This window comes from Callorhinus ursinus, unplaced genomic scaffold, assembly GCF_003265705.2.
Source record: "Callorhinus ursinus isolate GAN/ISIS: 27379988/994484 unplaced genomic scaffold, GSC_fseal_2.0 scaffold2, whole genome shotgun sequence".
In the NCBI taxonomy this organism is placed as follows: domain Eukaryota; kingdom Metazoa; phylum Chordata; class Mammalia; order Carnivora; family Otariidae; genus Callorhinus; species Callorhinus ursinus.
Window position 1 is genome coordinate 75,280,659 of NW_027397064.1, and position 21,649 is coordinate 75,302,307.

Genomic DNA, 21,649 nt, shown 5'->3' on the forward strand with positions numbered 1-21,649 from the left:
ACAATTGAGAAGAAACTAAAAAGTAAAGTTTCATGTAAACAATATATAATGATTTAGCTAGATATAAAACAATCTAGTTTAAAGGACTTGGAGTGGGAGATAGTAACAGTCTTATGTTCCTCCATACTTGCATCCTACAGGGCTTGTGTTGAAAAGAAAGCTTAGGTGACTTTTTAGAGGAAGTTTTAAAGTCTTAATTCTGTATGACTTGAAACATCACAGTTTGTGTGTATCTCTACTATGTTGAGAGCTTTTGAAAAATTAAAATTATAGTTTATTTTCGTTCGGCTCTTAAGTTTTTGTATCGTATATCCATACTCAGTTTTCTCTCTGTATTTTCTTTGACCTTGTTTAAGAAGTTTGGAGTTTAGTAAGAGACAGTGGGCTAAGTATCATTAATAATTTAAACTATTTTCCCTTTTGCATATAGTTTTTTTTTCCTTGAGGTTTCAGGGAATAGGGTTGTGATACCTAATCTGTCTTAGAAGGAATTATAATTCTATCACTGTCTTTGTCTATAAATTTGAGAGATTGATATACCTTACTGAATTTGATCCTTCTGACTCGAAAAGAGGGTTGGCTAGAGGAGAATGTCTAATTTATAGGTGGGAATAGTAAGGCCCAGGGAATTGAGTGAATCGTCCAGTGACATTGCAGAGCCAGCACTAAATGCGATGCCTAAAATGGGATTGCCTTATTACATGTGTTGATTCCTACTAAAGATGATGCTTTTACGTTATTTACTAGATGCCCTTAAAGCACCTAAGTGCCAGTCTAATAGGGAATAGATGAGTGAAGGGACAATGAAGAGAAACTTTATTTATCTGAGTTGAAGGAGAGCAGTGGTAATAAAACAGCGGTCATTTATTGAGCACTGTTCTGTGCATTGCCCCATTTGATCCCTACAGCAGTGTTAACAGATGAGTAGTATTTTTCCCCATGTTACAGTTGAGAAAATTGAGGCCCAGATAGGTTAAGTAATTTAGCCCAAGATCATGCAGCTGCTAAGTGACCAAGCTGGGATAGGAATTCTGATAGTCTCATTCTAGAGTGTGCTTAATAGGTAGCTGTACTGGACTGCTTCCCTGTGTAGCAGTATGAGATTATATCATTAAGCTAACCTCCTTAGAATCTGAACAACAGTATATACTTCAACAGTTCTAAACTATCCAGGTTAAGAGAACTTAGCAAACTAAATATTTTTTTAATACTGGCAATTATTAAATGGTAAGGTTCTATTCCATGTGGAACAGTTTGTGAATATGTCTTTTTGTTTATCTAAATGTTATATCAGAAAATAATGTGTCTTGAATCTATAAATAATTATAATAAAGGGAAAGTAAGGTTAAATGATTGTCCCAAAATTTAACTACTGATTTTGGGTTATTAGGGATATGCTTTAAACAGGAGTATTTCTGTTTATTTCTAATTGAATGAATACTTACATTCAGAGATGTGGCTTTTACACATTGTTCAGTGATTAATTTTTTTGTGTTCATTCATAAGGTAAGTTAGTGGTATAAGTGGTTTTTAAATATTAGACTTAATAGCCTCTGTGTACTGACTTAATGGAATTTGATTTAAAGAGGAACCAAGTAAAAAGGCAAGAATCAAACTTATTAGATAATTTGAAACTCCAGGTTTGCAGAAAGAATGGTTTTTAAAAATCAAATTTAAAAGTTAATATTTAAACAAAAGATCCTTAGGTTGTGTGATTTCTTTCCACCAGGAACAACTTCAGGAAATAATCATGAAGAGAAGAACTTTTGAAGTGCCCATGTGTGATGATCTTCACTTTGGTTTTGATACCATGAAATAACGGCTAATTTAGTTTTACATTTTGTACAACTTAATGTATTGTAGCATTGATGGAATTGCTTTTATTACTTTACTTTTAGTTTTAAAAATATTTAGTGAAAAATGTAGCAGGCTTGTTTTATCTAACATTAGGAACTTTCCAAACATGGGGTACTAAGAATGAGCAGACTGGGTAGTGCTCCCTAGTTTCTACTTGTTTTTTTCTTCATACTGGTATTCCTTCTGAGACATCTTAATAATTGGTTTAGCTTTTGTCATTAAAAGAATAGAAATATACATAGAAAAAATTTTATAGTATACATAGAGAAATGGTTGGCAATTTATGAATAAAGTGTACCAAACAGTATATCTGAATTAATTTTGGGTTTTGAAAACTTCCAAAGTGTCCATAAAATTCAGATATTTAATATTTTAGACAATTTAGCTTTATGTCTCATGTATGTGTGTTACCCTTCCCATTTTCTCCTGTTTCCTAACAACTAAAAATTTGTAATTGTAAAACTTTAATATATTTGCCAGAGTAGCTTAAATGGAAAATTTGTGAAGCTGTACATAGCTGTGATTTTATAGTGTGCTTCTTATTAAGCTTATATGAACCACCACTTTGTAGCTTTAAGAATGATCTGCTTTTGGAATTTATAGTGGCAACATTGTAGCAACTGTGTTAAGATTTCTTCCTTTAACTATTTTGAACCAACATCCTATTTTCATTGAACTTAAGATGCCATAAATGGTACGACAGTCCGTTATGTGCCCTTAGAAAAAAAACCTAACGAGAAGTCTAAAATACTCCGCAGATAAAGCTGGGAGACCAAGGGGCTATTCGCTTCATGTGAAGCAAGAAGTAAACCTTCCATGCAAAAAGGGATGACAAAGTAACTTTTGAATGCCTCAACTTTGATTATTTGGGCTGAGGAAGGGGAAAGTCACTTCTGAGGATTTGAACCACAAATCTCATAAGCTTGCAACCTGGATCAGTTTGGTATTAAAACAAAATAATAATGGATAACTTAGAAAATTTTAATCATTTCATATTGATGGTGCTGTCAAGTAACTGGCCTAAATCAACACAAAACCTCTGAAAGAATTCAGATGGGTTGATACATGTATCCCCATATTATGTGTATCCTAGAGTTAATGAAAAAAGGAAATCATAACATTTCCACAAAGTAGAGTCTTCAGGCTTTGGGAGACAGGTTTTTTGTGATGCTCTGGAAGAGTTCTTAATTTGTCTGATTCTTGTAATAACTTCTCATAAGAATGTAACATTTTCCCTATTTATGTTTTTGTTATTTGGTTTCATGCTAGTATTACAGTATTGGTTTAAAATTATGTTAATCTACTTTTAGATATTCAGCTGTACATAATCTTTCCAATGTTTGTCCAGTTGAACAAGCCTAACTAGTTGATGCCCCTCAGAATTTACAGAGATATGAGGGAGAATTTAGATTTTTATTTAACACTAAATCTCATTCATATAAGTTCCACAAATGTAAAACCCTGTTTTGAAATAGAGTTGCGGCTCAGAATGCCAACCTCAGAAATCGGGGAATGGAAGGTGCAAAGACCCCAGACTCAGGTTTTACCTCTGGGGAAGACTGCCACAATGTTTCATTGCCTTGGTATTTGGACACTCCTCAGCCTTGACAAGTGTGGTCCCTTTAGGGTCAGTCCTCAGACTACATGAAGAGAAGGGCTGGCAGGACTCCCTCAAAGCTGGGGTTCAGTCTCCTCTGCTTCTATTTGTTGCTACAAAATCAACATTGACTGTTCATCATCTTTCTATTTGAAATATGTAAAGAAAATCTACTTGTAAGAGGCTTAGGTGATCTTATTTAGCTAAAAGGTAACTGTAAGGGGCGCCTGGGTGGCTCAGTCGCTAAGCGTCTGCCTTTGGCTCGGGTCGTGATCCCAGGGTCCTGGGTTCAAGCCCCATATCCGGCTCCTTGCTCGGTGGGAGGCCTGCTTCTCCCTCTCCCACTCCCCCTGCTTGTGTTCCCTCTCTCACTGTGTCTCTCTCTGTCAAATAAATAAAATCTTTAAAAAAAAAAAAAAGTAACTGTAACCCCTGTAGCAATTGGAAGGTGAAGAAACAGTTGGTTTTGGGGGCTGGGGAGGGGGTGGGGAAGAAACCAAAACACTAAGTCTCATTCTATAACCAGTTCCACGAGTTTTAGGCTAAAGGCAAATTTTTGAGATGTTTTAAAATTTGAAGTGGGGAAGAAGAACAATTGAGAAAATTCTGTCAAACTCTGTTCTTTAATGATTTTTAAATATTGTTTGCTTTAAGTGTCACTGGCCTTTTCTAGTCAATTCTTATTAAATTGTTTAAGGGTTTTTGTCCCTTGTTTTTCAAATGGGATTTGATCACTGTCTTATGAAGACAGAGTATTTCAGTTTGAAGTTACATTTCTTTGTACTGCTACCATGTGGAGATGTTCTGTTGCATGATGGAGATTTTATCCCACTTTTCTTAATGTCTTTAATTCTTTTTTTTTTTTAAGATTTTTATTTATTGGGGCGCCTGGGTGTCTCAGTAGTTAAGTGGCTGCCTTCAGCTCAGGTCGTGATCCCAGGGTCCTAGGATCAAGCCCCGCATGGGGCTCCCAGCTCCGCGGGAAGCCAGCTTCTCCCTCTCCCACTCTCCCTGCTTGTGTTCCCTCTCTTGCTGTGTCTCTTTGTGTCAAATAAATAAATAAAATCTTTAAAAAAAAGATTTTTTTTTATTTGAGAGAGAGATTGAGAGCAAGCGAACGAGCATGGGGGGGTGGGATCAGAGGGAGAAGCAGATCCCTGCTGAGCAGGGAGCCCAATGCAGGACTAGCTCCTGGGACTCCAGGATCATGACCTGAGCCAAAGGCAGTCGCTTAACCAACTGATAGACCCAGGCACCCTTAATGTCTTTAATTCTTACGAGAAAATACTTTTTTCTCAAGTTTTCAAAGTTGAGTTTTTCAGTTTAGTTTAGAATTCTAGTTTTTGGATATGTTAACAGCTTCGGATTTTATATATATGCCATTTTAAATAATCAGGCTCCTTCCCTCTGTTGCTCACCATGCTTCTCCCCATAATCAGTTATTTAGAACCTTAAGAATTCATGCCTACTTTGCCATTAGCCTTAAGTAAAATTAGTTGTGAAGATATATTTGTTGGGAGTAGAGAAAAGAGGGAACTTCTGAGCCTGGTTCTCATTTGATCACTATGTTTTTTTCCCTTAATGTATAAATTACCTTAATTCTTTTAGTCACAGTGGTGGAGGCTTGTGCTTCTGTTTTCAAATTCTGTACCTTTTTTTTAACTGCTGTTTCACCATATATTCCAAGTAGTAGTCACATGTTTTCTGTCAAGTTCCTGTTTCATGATGTTTAAGCAATTTATTGAATATTTTAAGGAATAAAAAACATTTGTTTTTTAATCCATTAATACAATGCTGCTTCATTTTAATGGTACTTTAGCCTGGTTCTGCTTTGTGAGTTGATTTTCCCAAATAACAAAATTCAGTGTGCAAGTGTTCTCATCTACCTTTAGTAGGCTTTATATGTTCCTGTTGACCAGTATGCTTGTCTGTTTCTATTTCTCCAAGTTTCATTTAATTTGAAACTGTTGAATACCTGGTTACCTTGTTCCAGTACTTATGATGATTGTGTACAATTTTTATTCCCCTCCGTATTTATGTTAGATTTGCTCATATTAAAATCAAAATTATAATATGGATGAGTATTGGGTCAGAATCCTTTGGAAATTTATGTTAATCTTCATGATTTTTATTCATACTTAGTAGTGAAGATTCATAGATTTAGATAGCAGTCATTGATAGACTAGATTAACCTCCAAAACTAATATTTTCTTTCTTCAGATATTCATGGTGTGTGCTTTATTAAGTTTTTCTTTTCAAGAGAGGACATAGATGATTTGTGTCTAAAGTTTGTTTTTTACATATTTTTTATAGTCATCAAGTTTTAAGCACCTTTGATCTTGAATTTTTTAAAGAGCCAGATTGCTGTAGAATTTTTTAATACAGATATTAATAGTCAAAGGTGAGAAATACAAAAAATTTTTGTCTTGCTCTAAAAAAGGGAGAAAAACATGAGTGGTGAGTTAAAAGAAAATTAATATTCTCAAAATGACATTGGAAATAATATAAGTAAACTTTTAAGTTTGTTAAAAGTAATTTTAACTGTACATATAACTTATGACAAATATTAGCTCATTGATAAAATACTTCATTCATTCAACAAGCACTTACTAAGCATACTATTCATGTAGTATAGTGTTCGCTGGGTTTAAATCTTGAGTTGTACATATTAGCTTTGATAACCAGATAGATTAATAAAGTTCTTTAAATGCTTTGGTTTTATATAGTAACCTTTTTTTACTTTTATTCTAGATGCCTGGAATGATGTCTTCAGTAATGCCTGGAATGATGATGTCTCATATGTCTCAGGCTTCCATGCAGCCTGCCTTACCGGTAATCTAGTAAAAATAATTATTTTCTGTGATGTTTTGACTACTTTTATATATGAAATAACATCGTTCTATGTATTTTATAGGCAATCGTTAGCTTTTTAAGTGTGTCTTGAGTAGTGTAATGCAAGATGGGAATTACAGTGGGTTTTTAGGTTCTTGAATGATAGGCATTCACGTTTTTTCCTGTATTTATACAGACATCCTTAATTGTTATTTCTACGTTAAACAGGAGTAGAATACTAAGAACTAAAATTTGTCAGCCAGAAGCATTTTATTGGTCTGGTGACATTCTGATCTTAAAGAATAGGCTTTTGCTTTGCTGGGTTTTAATTTAAAATTGTTGTATTATGGTTTAGTAATAGATCCTAGATTTGGAAATCAGAAGATTTTATTCTAAATTTACATTTCCTGAGACTTCAGTGATGGCACATTACTTACAAAATCCTTGACAGCCTTATCACCCTTACTGGATTGTATAGCAATATGTAAATCATTATGATATTCATATTAGCATAACTTATTTATTACCTGACAACCTAGTGGTTGTAATGAACATACTCCACTTGGGGTGTTATGTTTGCATTGTCTTACCCAAAATCCTTAGACCATTAAAATGTTTTAATATTATAAAATAATACTTTGCATATTCTATGTATTGTATAAAAAGTTCTCTTGGGGTTTAGGACAGTGCCTTATATAATTTCAAACACTATTTCTGTAGCAAACTTACGGATTTTCTCTGGGGTGGGATAAAGAGCTCATGTCATTCAGAGCAGATTTTGCCACTATAATGAGTGTTGGTGTGAAAGTTGAAAAAACTTGATTTTTAGAGCTTTTTCTGTATCAGAATTGTGGGTAAATGTTTGTGAATCTATATGTAACTGATGATCATATAAATAACACACTTAGATTAAAGTGCTTCGATAGCCCCAGGTTTATGATGTTTTTACAATTTATAGCAAACTAAAGGAGCTAAAACTTAGAATCTTTGAATATACGTAAAGGGGACTCTGTGCTTTATGAGGAACTTATATAAAATATAGTTTAAACAAGGTGAATATTACTAATTTCATTTTTTAATCTTACAGCCAGGAGTAAATAATATGGATGTAGCAGCAGGTATGTACACCATTTATGGTGGTAAATATTAGACTTCATTTGGACAGTAGCTATCATAACAAGGAATAAAAGCAATGTCACTTTGGCTTTATGATTAGCTCCTGATTTTTTTCTATCTTTTTGTTGTTTTAAGCAATGGAAAGTAGGGATAGCATTCATAATTGACTCCATAAAAAACTACCATAATTTTAGATCAGGAGTTCTGGGACCAGATTTGGTCTACAGTTATACTTTAGCCTATACAATGTTTTTAAATTTTATAATTAGTTGCTAACATTTAAAGTCTTGGTCCATACATAACAATTAGATTTATCTTTTTACAAAAAGTTTGAATTTATCTGAGTATTCATTGTTTACAGTGGTGTTTATCAACACAGTAGGTAGTCAGAGAATATTTAAATGAAAAGTTCTGGTTGAGTCCCTGTTTGTATTCAGCAGACACTGTGGAATGGGGTAGTAACTCCTTACTTTGGATATGGAGCATGTACTCTCATTGGCCTTCTGGACTACTTTACAGTCTTTTCTGTTACCTGCTTGGTCCTTGTAGCCGTTGGAGTTTGTAAGCCTTGTGATAATTTTTTTTATCAGCCAGTTATTTATTACTGTTTTGACTAGTGTACCTTTCATATATATTAGTAATGCTTCAATTATCCATGAGTAAATAATGTTCCAGATAAATTGGTATTCCAGATGCTGAACTTTTTTTCCATGATTATGCCAAAATGTTTTTTGTTTTTTTGGTTTGGTTTGGTTTTTAGGGTGCAGAAGAGGGACAGGCGGAGAGGGAGCAAAAGAGAATCTCAAGCAGACTCCACACCCAGGGTGGGGTCCTACGCAGGGCTTAATCTCACGGCCCTGAGATCAAGAGTCAGACATTTAACTGACTGAGCCGCCTAGGCACCCCTAAAACATTTTTTGTTTTGAACATGTTTTGAAACATTTAAAATGCAGCATTTTCCTACAGGTTTATATGGGGGCATAGTTGATCTTTTTAAGATGTTTCACAGATTTTTTTATTTAAGCTGAAATGAATTTCTGAAATACCTAGTATAATATTTTGCCTATTTAGATATCTAGAGCTGATTACTATTACCCTAAATAATCCTGGAACATTACCTTAAAAATTTTTTTAATTGAAGTATAATTGACATACAATATCCTGTTAGCTTCAGATGTACAACATTGTGATTTGATAATTTTATACATTACAAAATGATCCCCACAATAAGTCTAGTTACCTATCCATCACCATCCAGAGTTATTACTATACGATTTTTTATGCTGTACATTACATTACCTTGACTTATTTTATAACTGGAAGTTTGTATCTCTTAATCCTGTTCACCTATTTTGCCCTCCCCACTTTGGTAACCAACATTTTGTTTCCTGTATCCTGAGTGAGAAACAGACTCAAAATTTCTTCTTAATTACTTTTTAAATGCTTTGGTTTTACCAGCGATGTCCATAGTAGCCTCTTTTGATTGTTCTGTGTGTTTTATTCCTTTTTTACATATAGTTCTTGTTTTCTTTTTCACACATAGTTTTAGGTTACTAGTTTCTAAAGTTGAAACTTACTCATTTGAACTTGGTGGCTAATGGGCGTTTTCCCTTATGGCTAGAGGGGTATTGATAATAATTTAGGACCGTACCATCTAATAGACTTTTACGCAATTAAGGAAATGTTCTGTAATCTGTAGTGTTCAGTAGAGTAGTCATTAGCCACATGTGATTCCTGAGTACTTGAAATTGGCTAGTGCAAAGGAGGAACTGAATTTTTAGATTTTATTTAATTAAAAATTTTTAACAGGAACATGTGGTAGCTAATGGATATTGTATTGTACACCACAAGTCTGAAGTTTATATAGTTGAAGGTGCTGTAGATCTAAAGCATAGAATCTGAGGTCTGTGGCATTATTTTATTTCAGTAGTGTCGTAGAGAAAGGAATTAGTTAACATAGACACGTATAATAGCAAGAAGAGAAACAAAAGGCAAGGAATGTGAATACTTCTCCAGTGGGATCCAAGTGAATTTGCAGTTTAAAAGTTCAAAGTGCCACTTAATTCTGAAAATGCTTTGCACTGTATAGGTTTATTTTGTAAAAAAGAAAGCATGCACATAAATCATACAGAACAATCTTAGGATATTTAGTGTGACAGGCTAAGGAGGAATAAATAGTATGAATAAATATTTTTAAAATGTTCACTCAAGGAGACCATGATTTATCACATTGTAAATATTGTTCCTTTATTTTTTTAGGTACAACATCTGGTGCAGTAAGTACCTCTGGAACATAATTATTTTATTATACTTCTTTAGCCTACAACATTGATTCTTATTTCTATTTTAAAGATTATCTGCTAACTTGAATCTTTTCCTTTCTTTTCTATGCCAAAGGTTGAAAAATTGTTTAAATGATTTATCTTAAAATTTAATTTTGATGGGAATAATGAGAGAAAAAGGAATCAGATATATATCAGATTTTACAAAGATTTTAATTTTTCCCTCCTGGTACAGTTAGAAGGGAAACAGAACCTATAGGTATACAGTAATTAACCTGATAATTTTCACATAAGGTTTACATTAGGAGGTACTCATATACAAAAATTTATGTACCCTTGTTTATTACTGTAAACCCAATGTAGACTTTCTAATATACAGAATTTAAAATACTTTGCTTGTACCTTTCCTAATGGTGTCAGAAAGACAAATACAGTATTCAGAATTGCTTGGTTTTTGTTGTTGGTTTTTTTTGTTGTTTTTTTGTTTGGTTGTGGTTTTTTGTTTCGTGGTTTTTTTTTTCGCTCCTTAGGAAAGGAGAGAATGCTATTGCTATGCTGCATTTCTTTTTCTCCATACTTGATTTTTTAAGATAGTAGTTAGTTATTTTTGCTAATGTTTCTGTATATGGTGTTTTGTTACATATTTTTATTATGTTTGGGAAAATAATGTAAATCTGAAAGCCTCACTTAAAGATGCTTATTTTTTGCTTATTGATAATAGCTATGCTCTTTGGCCTCAAGGTTTTCTTTGATTTTTTGTTTGTTTATTAATTCCTTAAAGATCAATGGAAAGAAGAGGGTGTTTTGTTTGTTTGTTTTGGGGGGGATAAGGGGGCAGGGTGAGAATCTTAAGCAGGCTCCACGCCCAGCATGCAGCCAATGCAAGGCTCAGTCACACAATCCTGAGATCACAACCAGAGCCAAAATCAAGAGTCAACTGCTTAATCGACTGAACCACCCAGGCACCCTAGAAAAACGAGTTTATATGTATAATCTCATTTAATCAAAATAGTCCTGAGAGGTAGCTGTTATCCCCATATTATGGTTGGGGAAATGCAAAAAGCTGTGAACTGATTATAAATATGGGGGGAAAGACTTTTAATTGTGGACTCTATTTAAATGTTTTAAAGTTTCTTGTATCTTCTGCTTTAAAAGTTGAATGGTTATTAGGGGGGCCTCATGGCTCAGTTCGTTGAGTGTCCAACTTCCACTCGGTTCATGATCCTCATGGTCATGAGATCCAACCCTGAGTTGGGATCTAAGCTTGGCGTGGAGTCTGCTTGAGATTCTCTCCCTTCTCCTCTGCCCCATCCCTGCTTGCATGCAGGATCTCTCTTTCTCTCTCAAATAAATAGATAAAATCTTTTTTTTTAAGATGATTTCTTTTTTATTTTTATTTTTATTTATTTATTTGACAGCGAGAGAGGGAACACAAATGGGGAGTGGGAGAGGGAGAAGCGGGCTTCCCGCTGAGCAGGGAGCCTGGTGGGGGGCTGAATCCCAGGACCCGGGGATCACAACCCAAGCCGAGGGCAGACGCTTAACCAACTGAGCCACCGAGGCGCCCCAATAAAAAAATTGTCTTTTTAAAGTTGAATAATTATAAAATATGTATGTGGTATTCTTCCATTATAAGTGCCTGTTTATATTTTTAACCAGTGATAGCTTCATGTTTCTTTCTGTTTATTTAAATAATGCAGGCTCGCTTGAGGGATTAAGAAGTAGACATAGTTAAAAAGAAGAAAGTAAAATTTCACCCTAATGCTTTCCACCTTGAGGGATTGACCACCGTGTTTTGGTTGTGTCAGTTGTTTGTCAAACCTTTTTTTTCCCAATTGAGGCTATATTTTTTTGTTAAGATTTTATTTATTTGAGAGAGGGAGAGAGCACACGCACATGAGCAGGTGGGGGGATGAAGGGAGGGATAAGCAGACTCCCTGCTGAGTGGGGCTGGATTCCAGGACCCTGGGATCATGACCTGAGCTGAAGGTAGATGCTTAACAGACTGATCCACCCAGGTGCCCTGAAATATCTTTTTTTTTTTATCATATATTAAATTCATACATATTCTGGCATCTACTTCTGAGTTTTCTTTTCCATTGGTACATTTTTCATCCAGTATTGCACTTTTTTTTTTTTTTTTTTTTAACAGCTTTAATATTTAGTAAGGTGGTGCTTCTGGGTGGCTCAGTTGGTTAGGCAGCTGGCTCCTAATTTCACCTCAGGTCATGATCTCAGTCTCAGGCTCTGCGCTCAGCAGGGAGTCTGTTGGAGGATTCTCTCTGCTCCTCCCCCACGTTTGTTCTCTCTCTCTCTCTGTCTTTCTCTCTCATATAAATAAATAAATCTTTAAAAAAATAGTAAGGCAAGTCTTCATGGTTTCTCTTTTCATTATATCCTTAGCTGTTTTCAGATATTAGTATATGAATTCCAGTATCCCCCTCCAAAAATAATCTGTAAATGTATACATACCCTGACACACTCAAAAGACAAAATTGTGTTTTTATCTGGGATTATATTTAATTCATTTCAGTTTTGGAAGAATTGACACTTTCTACTTTTCTATTAAATCTTCCCATCTAAAAATACTGTGTATTTGAAAACTTAATATTTGCTTTAATTCTTTTTAGATTTTGGGTACACAGGGGCGTCTGGGTGGCTCAGTTGGTTAAGCATCTGCCTTTGGCTCAGGTCATGGTCCTGGGGGTCCTGAGATTGAGGCCTGCGTTGGGCTCCCTGCTCAGGTCCTGCTCCTCCTCCCTGCTCCTCCCTCCTCTTTGCCCCCCCCCACTCATGTGCACTCATGCTTGCACACTCTTATCTCTCTTTGTCTCTCAAGTAAATAAATAACATTAAAAAAAAAGATTTCTGATACACAAATTTGAGTTACTTAAACTCTACAGATTATGGTCACTGTCGTTGATCTTTGGAGGATTCCGCACATTTTTTCACTTTATGCTTCATCTTTACTCCCATCCCTACAGCACCCTCCCTAATGGGTGCTCACTTTGATATGTGCCCTAAGACATGCATGTATTGGGAAAAGACTGAAATTTTTTGTGTAGATATTTTTGTGTGTGTTTTTTTCCTTTTTTCTTTACATATTTCATGTTTATTTTTTTGTTGAGGTGTAATTGACATAACATTTTAGATTGTACAAAATTATTTGGTATTTATATACATGGTAAAATGATCACAATAAATTTAGTTAACATCTGTCTGCATATGTAGTTACAGATCTTTTTCTCTTGTGGTGAGGACTTTTAAGATTTACTCTCATAACAACTTTGAAATATGCTGCACAGTATTAACTAGTCACCATGCTGTACATTACATCTCCATGACTTACTTATTTTATAACTTGAAATTTGTACCTTTTGACACTCTTCACCCATTTCAAACCCCCACCTGCAGTCTGTTCTCTATATCTGAGTTTGGACATGTGAGATAATACAGTACTTACCTTTCTCCGTTTGACTTATTTCAGTTAGCACGATAGCACGATGCCTTCAAAGTCCCTCTGTGTTACTGCAAATGGCAAGATTTCATTCTTTTTATAGCTGAAGAATAGTTTTCCTCTGCATGCGTGTGTGTGTGTGTGTGTGTGTGTGTGTGTGTGTGTGTGTGTGTATTCCACATCTTTATCCATTTATCCATCCAGGGACACCTAGGTTTTTTCTGTATCTTGGCTGTTGTAAATAAGGCTGCTATGAACCTGGGAGTACATCTATCTTTTTGAGTTACTGTTTTCATTTTCTTTGAATAAATACCCAGAAGTGGTATTGCTGGATTGTATGATAGTTCCATTTTTAAGTTTTTGAGCAGCCTTCATATTGTTTTCCATAGGGACTATACTAGTTACATTGTCACCAACAATGCATGAAGATTTCCTTTTCAGCGACACCCTCATAACACTTATTATCTGATTTTGATAATAAGCATTCCAACAAATATAAGGTGATACCACGTTGTGGTTTTGATTTGCATTTCCCCAATAGTGATGTTGAGCATCTTTTCATATGTCTGTTGGCCATCTGTATGTGTTCTCTGGAAAAATATCTATTGAGATCCTCTGCCCATTTTTTAATCAGAGTATTCGGGGTTTTTTGCTGTTGAGTTGTATGAGCTCATTATATATTTTGGATATTAACCCTTATATACATGTTTTGCAGATATTTTTCTCCCATTCGATAGGTTGCTTTTTCCTTTTGTTGATGATTTCCTTTGTTGTGCCAGGAGGTTTTAATTTGATGTAGTCCACTTGTTTATTTTGCTTTTGTTGCCTTTGTTCAAATCAGGTCCAATAAATCATTTCTAAGATTGATGGTCAAGGAGCTTTTACTGCCTATCTTTTTTTCTAGTTTTATGGTTTCAAGCTTTACATTCACGCCTGAATCCTTTTGGGTTAATTTTTGTGCATGATGGAAGACAGTAGTCTGGTTTCATTCTTTTGCATGTGGCTGTCCTTTCTTACATATTCCTGCCTCCTTTGTCATAAATCAACCATTTATGCATGAGTTCATTTCTGAGATCTTATTTCTGTTGTATGGATCTATATGTCTGTGTTTCTGCCAGGACTATACTTTTTGATTACAATACCTTGGTAGTATAGTTTGAAAGCAGGGAGCATGATGCCTCCCGTTTTGATTTTCAGATTGCTTTGGCTCTTCAGTCTTTTTGTGATTCCATCCAAATTTTAGGATTATGTGTTATATTTCTCTGAAAAGTGCCTTTGGAATTTTGATAGGGATTACATTGAGTCTGTAGATTGCTTTGGGTAGTATGGACATTGAACAATATTAATTTTTTTCAATCCATGAGCATGGAATGTCTTTCTATTTATTTATGTCTTTAATTTTTTTTTATTAGTGTCCTAGTTTTCACTTGTGCAGATCTTTCACCTCCTTGGTTACATTTTTTCCTAGGTATTTTATTATTTTTGGTGCAATTGTAAATGGGATTTTTTTCCTTAATTTTTCTTTCTGATAGTTTGTTCATGTTGATAAATGCAACAGATTTTTGTGTCCTACTTTATTGAATTTATTTGTAATAGGCTTTTCGGTGAAGTCTTCAGGTTTTTTTATATATAATACATGTGTTTTCTATAAATAACGTTGTATTATCTTACTTTATAGCTTACCTGTTTTCCCTTTTAATGATGTGAATATTTTTATTGGTCTCTGTGTTTTCCTGCACAGTGTCTTTTAAAAAAATTTTTAATCCTTTTCAGGTGTCCAAGAAGATATTTTTGGTATTTTAATTGGAGTTGCATTGAATTTATAGATTGTGGGGGCATATTTATAATACTAAGTCATATCAGTGAACACGGTGGTCAGTTCTTTTGTGTCATTTTGTAATAGAGCTTAAATTTGAGTTTCGGCTCCTTTTTTTCTAATCTTTCAACTTTTACCGTCTCAGCCAGAACCTCCAGTACTATGGTGAGCAAGTAGCAGTGATGATAAGCTGGCATCATTACCTTTTTTTCTCTCTTAAAGGGATTATGTATTAAATTTCTCCATTTAATAGGATGTTTACTATAGCTTTTTGATAAACAACCCTTATTAAGTTGACACTTCTTTTCTTGGTTTGCTGAGAGAGGTCATTATGAACTTTATTTATTTTTAGAGAGCGTGCATGTGTGCACACCAGAGTGGGGCAGGGGTGGGCGGGGAGACAGAGGAAGGGGAAGAGAGGAAATCTTAAGCAGGCTGGAGCCTGACACAGTGGCTCCATCATGACCTGAGCTGAAATCAAGAGTCAGATGCTTAACCGACTGAGCACCCTGGCGCCCCACGAACTTGATTTTAAAATTCTCCACTGCTTTTTTTCTTATCTACTGAGATGGTCATATTCTATTTCTTCTGTAGTCTGTTAATGTGCACGTACACAGATACATTTTCTGATACCTCATTTTTGCATTACTAAGGTGAAGTCTAGTTATTCATCAAGTGTGTTAAGGGTGTATATGTGTGCACACATGTATATTTAATTCCTTCAGAATTCAGTTTGCTAATATCTTATTTAGGTTGTTTGTCTCTGGGTAATAACCCTTCTCTTTCTGGTCCTTAAGACAATTTATATAAATGATGCAAAACTTATTTAACAGCTTGATAGAACACAACTAAAAACTGGACCTAATATTTTTTGAGTATAGAGATTTTGGATAACTATTTGAATTTCTTTAGTGGTTATCGTGCTATTCCAGTTTTAAGTTTCTTCTTATGTTTTTCCATATATCTGTTTTGTTGAGGTTTAATAATTATTTAGCATAGAATTAGAATCCTATCATTGCCATTATTTTGTTTTTTGGAAGGGGTAACTGTTCGGTTTATTTCTGCTGTCATCTATTTCCTTCTTGGTTACTCTGTTGCCTTTTTTCTAGCTTCTTGAGTACTTAGCTCATGGTTGTTAGACATTTTTTTGTACTAAGTTAACTGTGTTGCTTAAGTTTTGACATAGAGGGTTTTCATTTAACTCAGGTCCCAATATTTTTTCTTTTTCCCTCATTTGATTTCTTTATTGAAAGGATATTGGGTAGTATGTTTTTCTTGGTTTCTAGATTTGGGATTTTTTTTAATTGGCTTTTTTAAGAGCAATTTTAGGTTAGTAGCACAATTGAACACAAAATAGAGTTCCTTAATATTCCTTCCCCTTACAGCCTCCCCTACTATCAACATCTCCCACCAGGGTGTTAACATTTGTTACAATCAGTGATCCTACACTGACACATCATTATTACCCACAGTCCAGTTTACATTAGAGTTTATTCTGGTGTTATGTAGTCTGTGAGTTTTAACAAATGTTAATGACATGTATCATCATGATAGTGTGTACAGAATAATTTCACTACCCTGAAAATCTTCTGTGCTCCACCTGTTACTCTCTCTCCCCACCTCCACCCCTCGCCCCTAGCAACTACTGATCTTCTTACTGTCTACATAGTTTTACCTTTTCCTCAATGTCATATAGTTAGAATCATACAGTATGTAGCCTCTATAGACTGGCTTCATTCACTTAGTAACATACATTTAAGTTCCCTCCATTTTTTTTCATGGCTTAATAGTTTTTTTCTTTTTGGTACTGAATAATACAATCATAACAATGATAATAATAGCAGTGAATAATATTTCATTGTCTGGACTTGCCACAGTTCATTCACCTCCTGAAAGACATTGGAGTTTTGCTTCCAAGTTTTGGCAGTGAAACTCTTACAAACATTAGTGAGCAGATCTTTGGGTGGACATAAGTTTTGAATTCATTTGGGTAAATAACCAAGGAGCATGCTTGTTTGATCGTATGGTAAAAATGTATTTAGCTTTGTAAGAAGTTGCCAAACTGCCTTCCAGAGTGGCTATCCTGTTTTGAATTCCCACCAGTAATAAAAAGGGGTTAATTTTAATTTGCAATTCTGTAATAATGTACAGCGTTAAGCACCTAGTCATGGGCTTATTTACCACCTGTATGTCTTTTTTGGTGAGGTATCTGTTCAGATCCTTTGACCATTTAATTGGGTTGTTCATATTCTTTTTTTTTTTTTAGAGAGAGAGAAAGAGGTGGGGAGAGGGAGAAAGAGACTCTTAAGCAGGCTTCACACCCAGCACGGAACCCAATGCAGGACTTGATCTTAAAACCCTGAGATCATGACCTGAGCCGAAATCACATGTTGGACACTTAACCCACTGAGCCAGCCATGTGCCCCTGGATTGTTGATATTCTTCATGTTAAGTTTAAAGAGATCTTTGTAATATTGTGGATAACAGTTTTTTATTGGATGTGTCTTTTGCAGATTTTTTTCTCCCAATTTGTGGCTTGTTTTTTCATTTTTTTTTTACTGTGTCTGGCAGAACAGAAGTTTTTAATGAAGTCCGGTCTGTCGGTTCTTCTTCGTGAATCATGCCTCTGGGTGACTTTTTTTTTTTTTTTTTAAATAAAGTGAACTTTTTTGCATATTATCAGAAAGCAAGGGGGGGGGAAAAGCACAGTCTCTGAAATGTTGTTTACACTTTATTAAAGCTTCCCTTATGTCTATTTTAAGATCATTTTTTAGGATTGTTTTGTGTGCTTTTAATTTAGTTATTTTGCTATTCTATTATATCTTGGTGTATTTTTCATCTGTTTGATTTACCTAAGAAGAGGAGTGTCTTAAAATCTTTAGCTTGAAAAAATGTCATCTTTTTCTCCCTGTATTTTTCTGTTGCTGTGCATTTCAAGGCTAAATTACTAAATGCATGTACGTTCAGATTTAAGTTTTTGGTCTGTTAACTTTTTATCCATATATAAGTCCCTTGTTCTCATTACAGTTAATATTTTACCTTCTAAAAACTTGATTGTTTTTTTCTAAAGATTTATTTATTTGACACAGAGAGAGAGCACAAGTAGGCAGAGGGAGAGGGAGAAGCAGGCTCCCCGCTGAGCAGGGAGCCAGATGCGGGGCTCGATCCCAGGATCCTGGGATCATGACCTGAGCTGAAGGCAGTCACTTAACCAACTGAGCCACCCAGGTGCCCCAAATAGGATTGTTTTCACATTTTTATTGCAAGCTATTGTCAATTCAAAGATTTTTGTAGATTTATCTTAGATCCAGGTCTCTTATACTCTTTTTGTTTTATTTCAACTAGACTTCATTTGAATCTTTAGCAATAAAGGTAAAAGAATTTATCTCTTTTCCAGATATACCAGTTTTATTTCATTTTATTGCTATTACATGTTTGTTGAAATACAGTGATTGTAGACTCACCCTTTTGGTCATGATCTTAATGGGGGTGGCCTTAGAATAATTTTTATTAGTTTTCAGTAATTGCCCTTTATCATTTAGGTGTTTTTCTTTTAGTTGTTGCTAGGATTTTTATTTTTATTTTTTTAATACTTCCAAACCATCATAATTTTTAGGATGTGATTTGATCATACCAGGTGTATTGGTGTGCTCCTGTGATTTTTTTTTTCAGTTTGTTAATAGAAATAATTTCTTTCTTATAGATTTCTCAATATTAAACCACCCCAGCACTGCTACAATCAATTTTACTTGGTCAGAGTATATACATTGCAGGATTCTCTTGGCTAATGTTATATTTAAGCTTTTCAGATTTATATTCATAAGTAACATTACGTGCTTTTCTTTTTTGATACCTTTTTTTTTTGAGTTTTATTATTAATAAAGAGCTTTTCATCTTTTCCTGTGACCTGAAACAAGGACATTGTAATTCTGTGTTCTTTAAAGCTTATGTGGTGTTCTGCTATGAAATTAATCTGGTTGGGTATCTTTCAGTTGCTTCTACAGTAATTGGGATATTCATGTATGATGTGTTTCTTCTAGGGCAAATTATAATAGTCTGAGGAAATGATTTCCTCTAGATTTTGGGAATTGTTTGCAAATTCGTGATTATGTTCTTCCTTAATTCTAATCTTATATTTTGGCTTTTTATTAATTCCCCTTATTTAGAGTAGTTCCTTATTTAGAATTTTTCTACCTATTTAGTGTTTAGATTTAGTCTTTTTTTTTTTGGTTTCATTCAGTTGAACTTACATGTTACTGCAGAAATACTCGTATGTATAAATGTTTACCTGATGTACATATGTTTATATAGTTTGAGTATTGAATTTATTCACAGCCCAATTGTTGACTAGCTTCTTGATAACTGAAAAGTATATTAGCTGTCTTGGTAAATATATATATATGCTTTTTTTCCTTTTATCAAGTCTTTTTTTCCTTTTAAATACTTTCTGTATATATTTTGCTGCTTTATCACAATGTCTCACTCTGTTTCAAACTGCATCTTAGACATTTTCTGTTATACTAAAAAACATCTCCATAAGATAAATCTACAGTATGAATGGACCCTAATTGAATGGTTTTCCTATGGGTGGATATTGAATTATCTCTAATTTTTCCTCATTACAAGTAATCCTGTGGAGAACCACTCTTGTACATCTTTGCAACTATGTAAATGGGGTTTTTGGAGTGAAATATCAGCATCAAGAGGTTGTTTGCATCTCTTTTTCTTTTGTTTATTTGCATTTTCAGTTTTGATGAGAACCAGTAAATTGGCAGCAAACCAATACTAATTCCATTCCAAACACTAGTGTGACAGTGTACATTTCTTCACATCCTTTTAACATTGTATACTGTCTTTAACTGTCACTTACCTGAAGAACAAAAAGTTTTCATTTAATGTATGCTTCCTTGATTTACTAATGAAGTTGAATTCTAATTATATTATCTGTATTGAGTTTTGTTAATGGTTATGTTTATTTTCCCATAAGATTGTCTTACTTGATTGTAGTAGATTTTTGTATATTAAGGATGATAGTTTTTTAATGCCTTACTTTGCAAATTTATGCTTCCACTTTATCATTTATGAAAATGTTGACTTTTGGTTTATTACCCAGAACTGCCATTTGTGTTGACAGTAACTGTCACAGTAATACAATAATTTGGGGAAGTCTGTCATCTGTGACATAAGTGCATAGTAATTCTAAAGCTCCAGTGCAAGGATTATCTTAATTGTTCCTGCAAGTCCTCAGAGCAAATAACTTACTGTTAAAAGCAATGTCCTGGTTTTGACCCATTCAGAATACACATCTAAGGCTTTGTCAGGTTTTCTCTGATTATGCAAGGGCAGTCTAAGTATTTGATAGGCAGCAATTGTTTATTGCTCTGAAAGGTCTTGTGTTTTTTAAAGAGATAGTAATTTTTAGGAAAATAAGTTTTTCGAATAGACTTTGCTGTTTTCCATATTTAGTAAATACTTGTTTAAGTCATGTTTTAGCCTATGAAGACAGCTTTACAGTTGTTAATTATTGACATATCCATTAACATTTTATGCCATTTTGCATCTTATATTCAACATTCAAGATATATTTGTTTTTAAATTTTTCTTTTAAAATATTACTAGTTTTGGTGCTCACTTCGGCAGCACATATATTAAAATATTACTAGTTTTGGCCAGAAGCAAGATACAGTTTTATTTTAAGATGCAAATTAGATAGATTTAAGGAAAAGGAGCAAAAATTTATCAGATAAATCATTTTTCTCCAGAATTGACTTCTATAAATAGAGTTGGTATATTAGTTAAAGGCATTAGTACGGAATTTATATTCCTATTTGAAATGATTCTGTTTCTCTTAATGCAAAGTGTTGGAACCTTGCTCTTCAGTAGGACCTTAGTGGGTGGGGCAGGACAATGTTGTAATGAACTCACTAGCCAGCTGTGTTACCTTGGGCATGTTCCTGTACTTTCTTGTGTTCCGTTTTCAGTTCTTATAAAGTGGAGATAATAAATAGTATCTACCTGGTGGGATTATTAAAAGAATTAATTTGAGAATTGATGCAAAGCAATTAGCACAATGCTTACCACTCATTGGTAGATCAGGAATTTATGTGTCCTTATTGACAAGTAGACTGTTCTGAATATAGTATCCTTCACACAGCATTTGTGTGGGTAAAATATGATCTTTAGAAGAAAATTTGAATTAATTCTAGTTTTACTTACTTCCCGAATGACTATGAGCAGGTTATTAACCCTCCTAAGGCTTGATTTTCTTATTTGAAAAATGGGGATAGTGTTCATGCTGCTTTGCAGTGTAGTTAGTTGTAAGGCTTAAATAAAATAACTAGTGAATACTAAATTGCTTATTGTTTTACTGATTTGTACATTTCTCCTCTTTATCCCTATTATTTGGTCAAGTGTACCTTGTCCGTTTTTAATTCCATTTTTTCATGAGTTTTATTTCTGGTGAACTTCCTCTTTTCTGAATGCCCTTTAGCAGATGTTACTTGGGAAGTTTAAATATAATTTTGGAACTTAACAGATTCCTTTTTAGTGCAGTCCTGAGATGCTACTGAGTTCATTTTTTTTTAAATATGAAAGAAATATAGACCTCTGTCTACCTTAGCAGGATTTAATTTGTCAAATAAAGCAATACTCATACAGTTGAAGCTTTCATATATCTCTAAATCACATCATCT

At 34.2% G+C, this 21,649-nt stretch overlaps 1 protein-coding gene across 9 annotated transcripts in view; it reads left to right on the forward strand.

Annotated features, from left to right (window-relative positions):
- PRPF40A (pre-mRNA processing factor 40 homolog A) overlaps window positions 1-21,649 on the forward strand; it is a 55,890-nt gene that overhangs the window by 8,880 nt on the left and 25,361 nt on the right. For all 9 annotated transcript variants that reach the window (XM_073884061.1, XM_025855860.2, XM_025855830.2 and 6 more), the window contains 3 exons: window positions 6,206-6,286; window positions 7,374-7,404; window positions 9,662-9,678. In XM_073884061.1, the coding sequence (XP_073740162.1) occupies window positions 6,206-6,286; window positions 7,374-7,404; window positions 9,662-9,678 (129 nt within the window). The remainder of the gene's footprint in view (window positions 1-6,205; window positions 6,287-7,373; window positions 7,405-9,661; window positions 9,679-21,649) is intronic.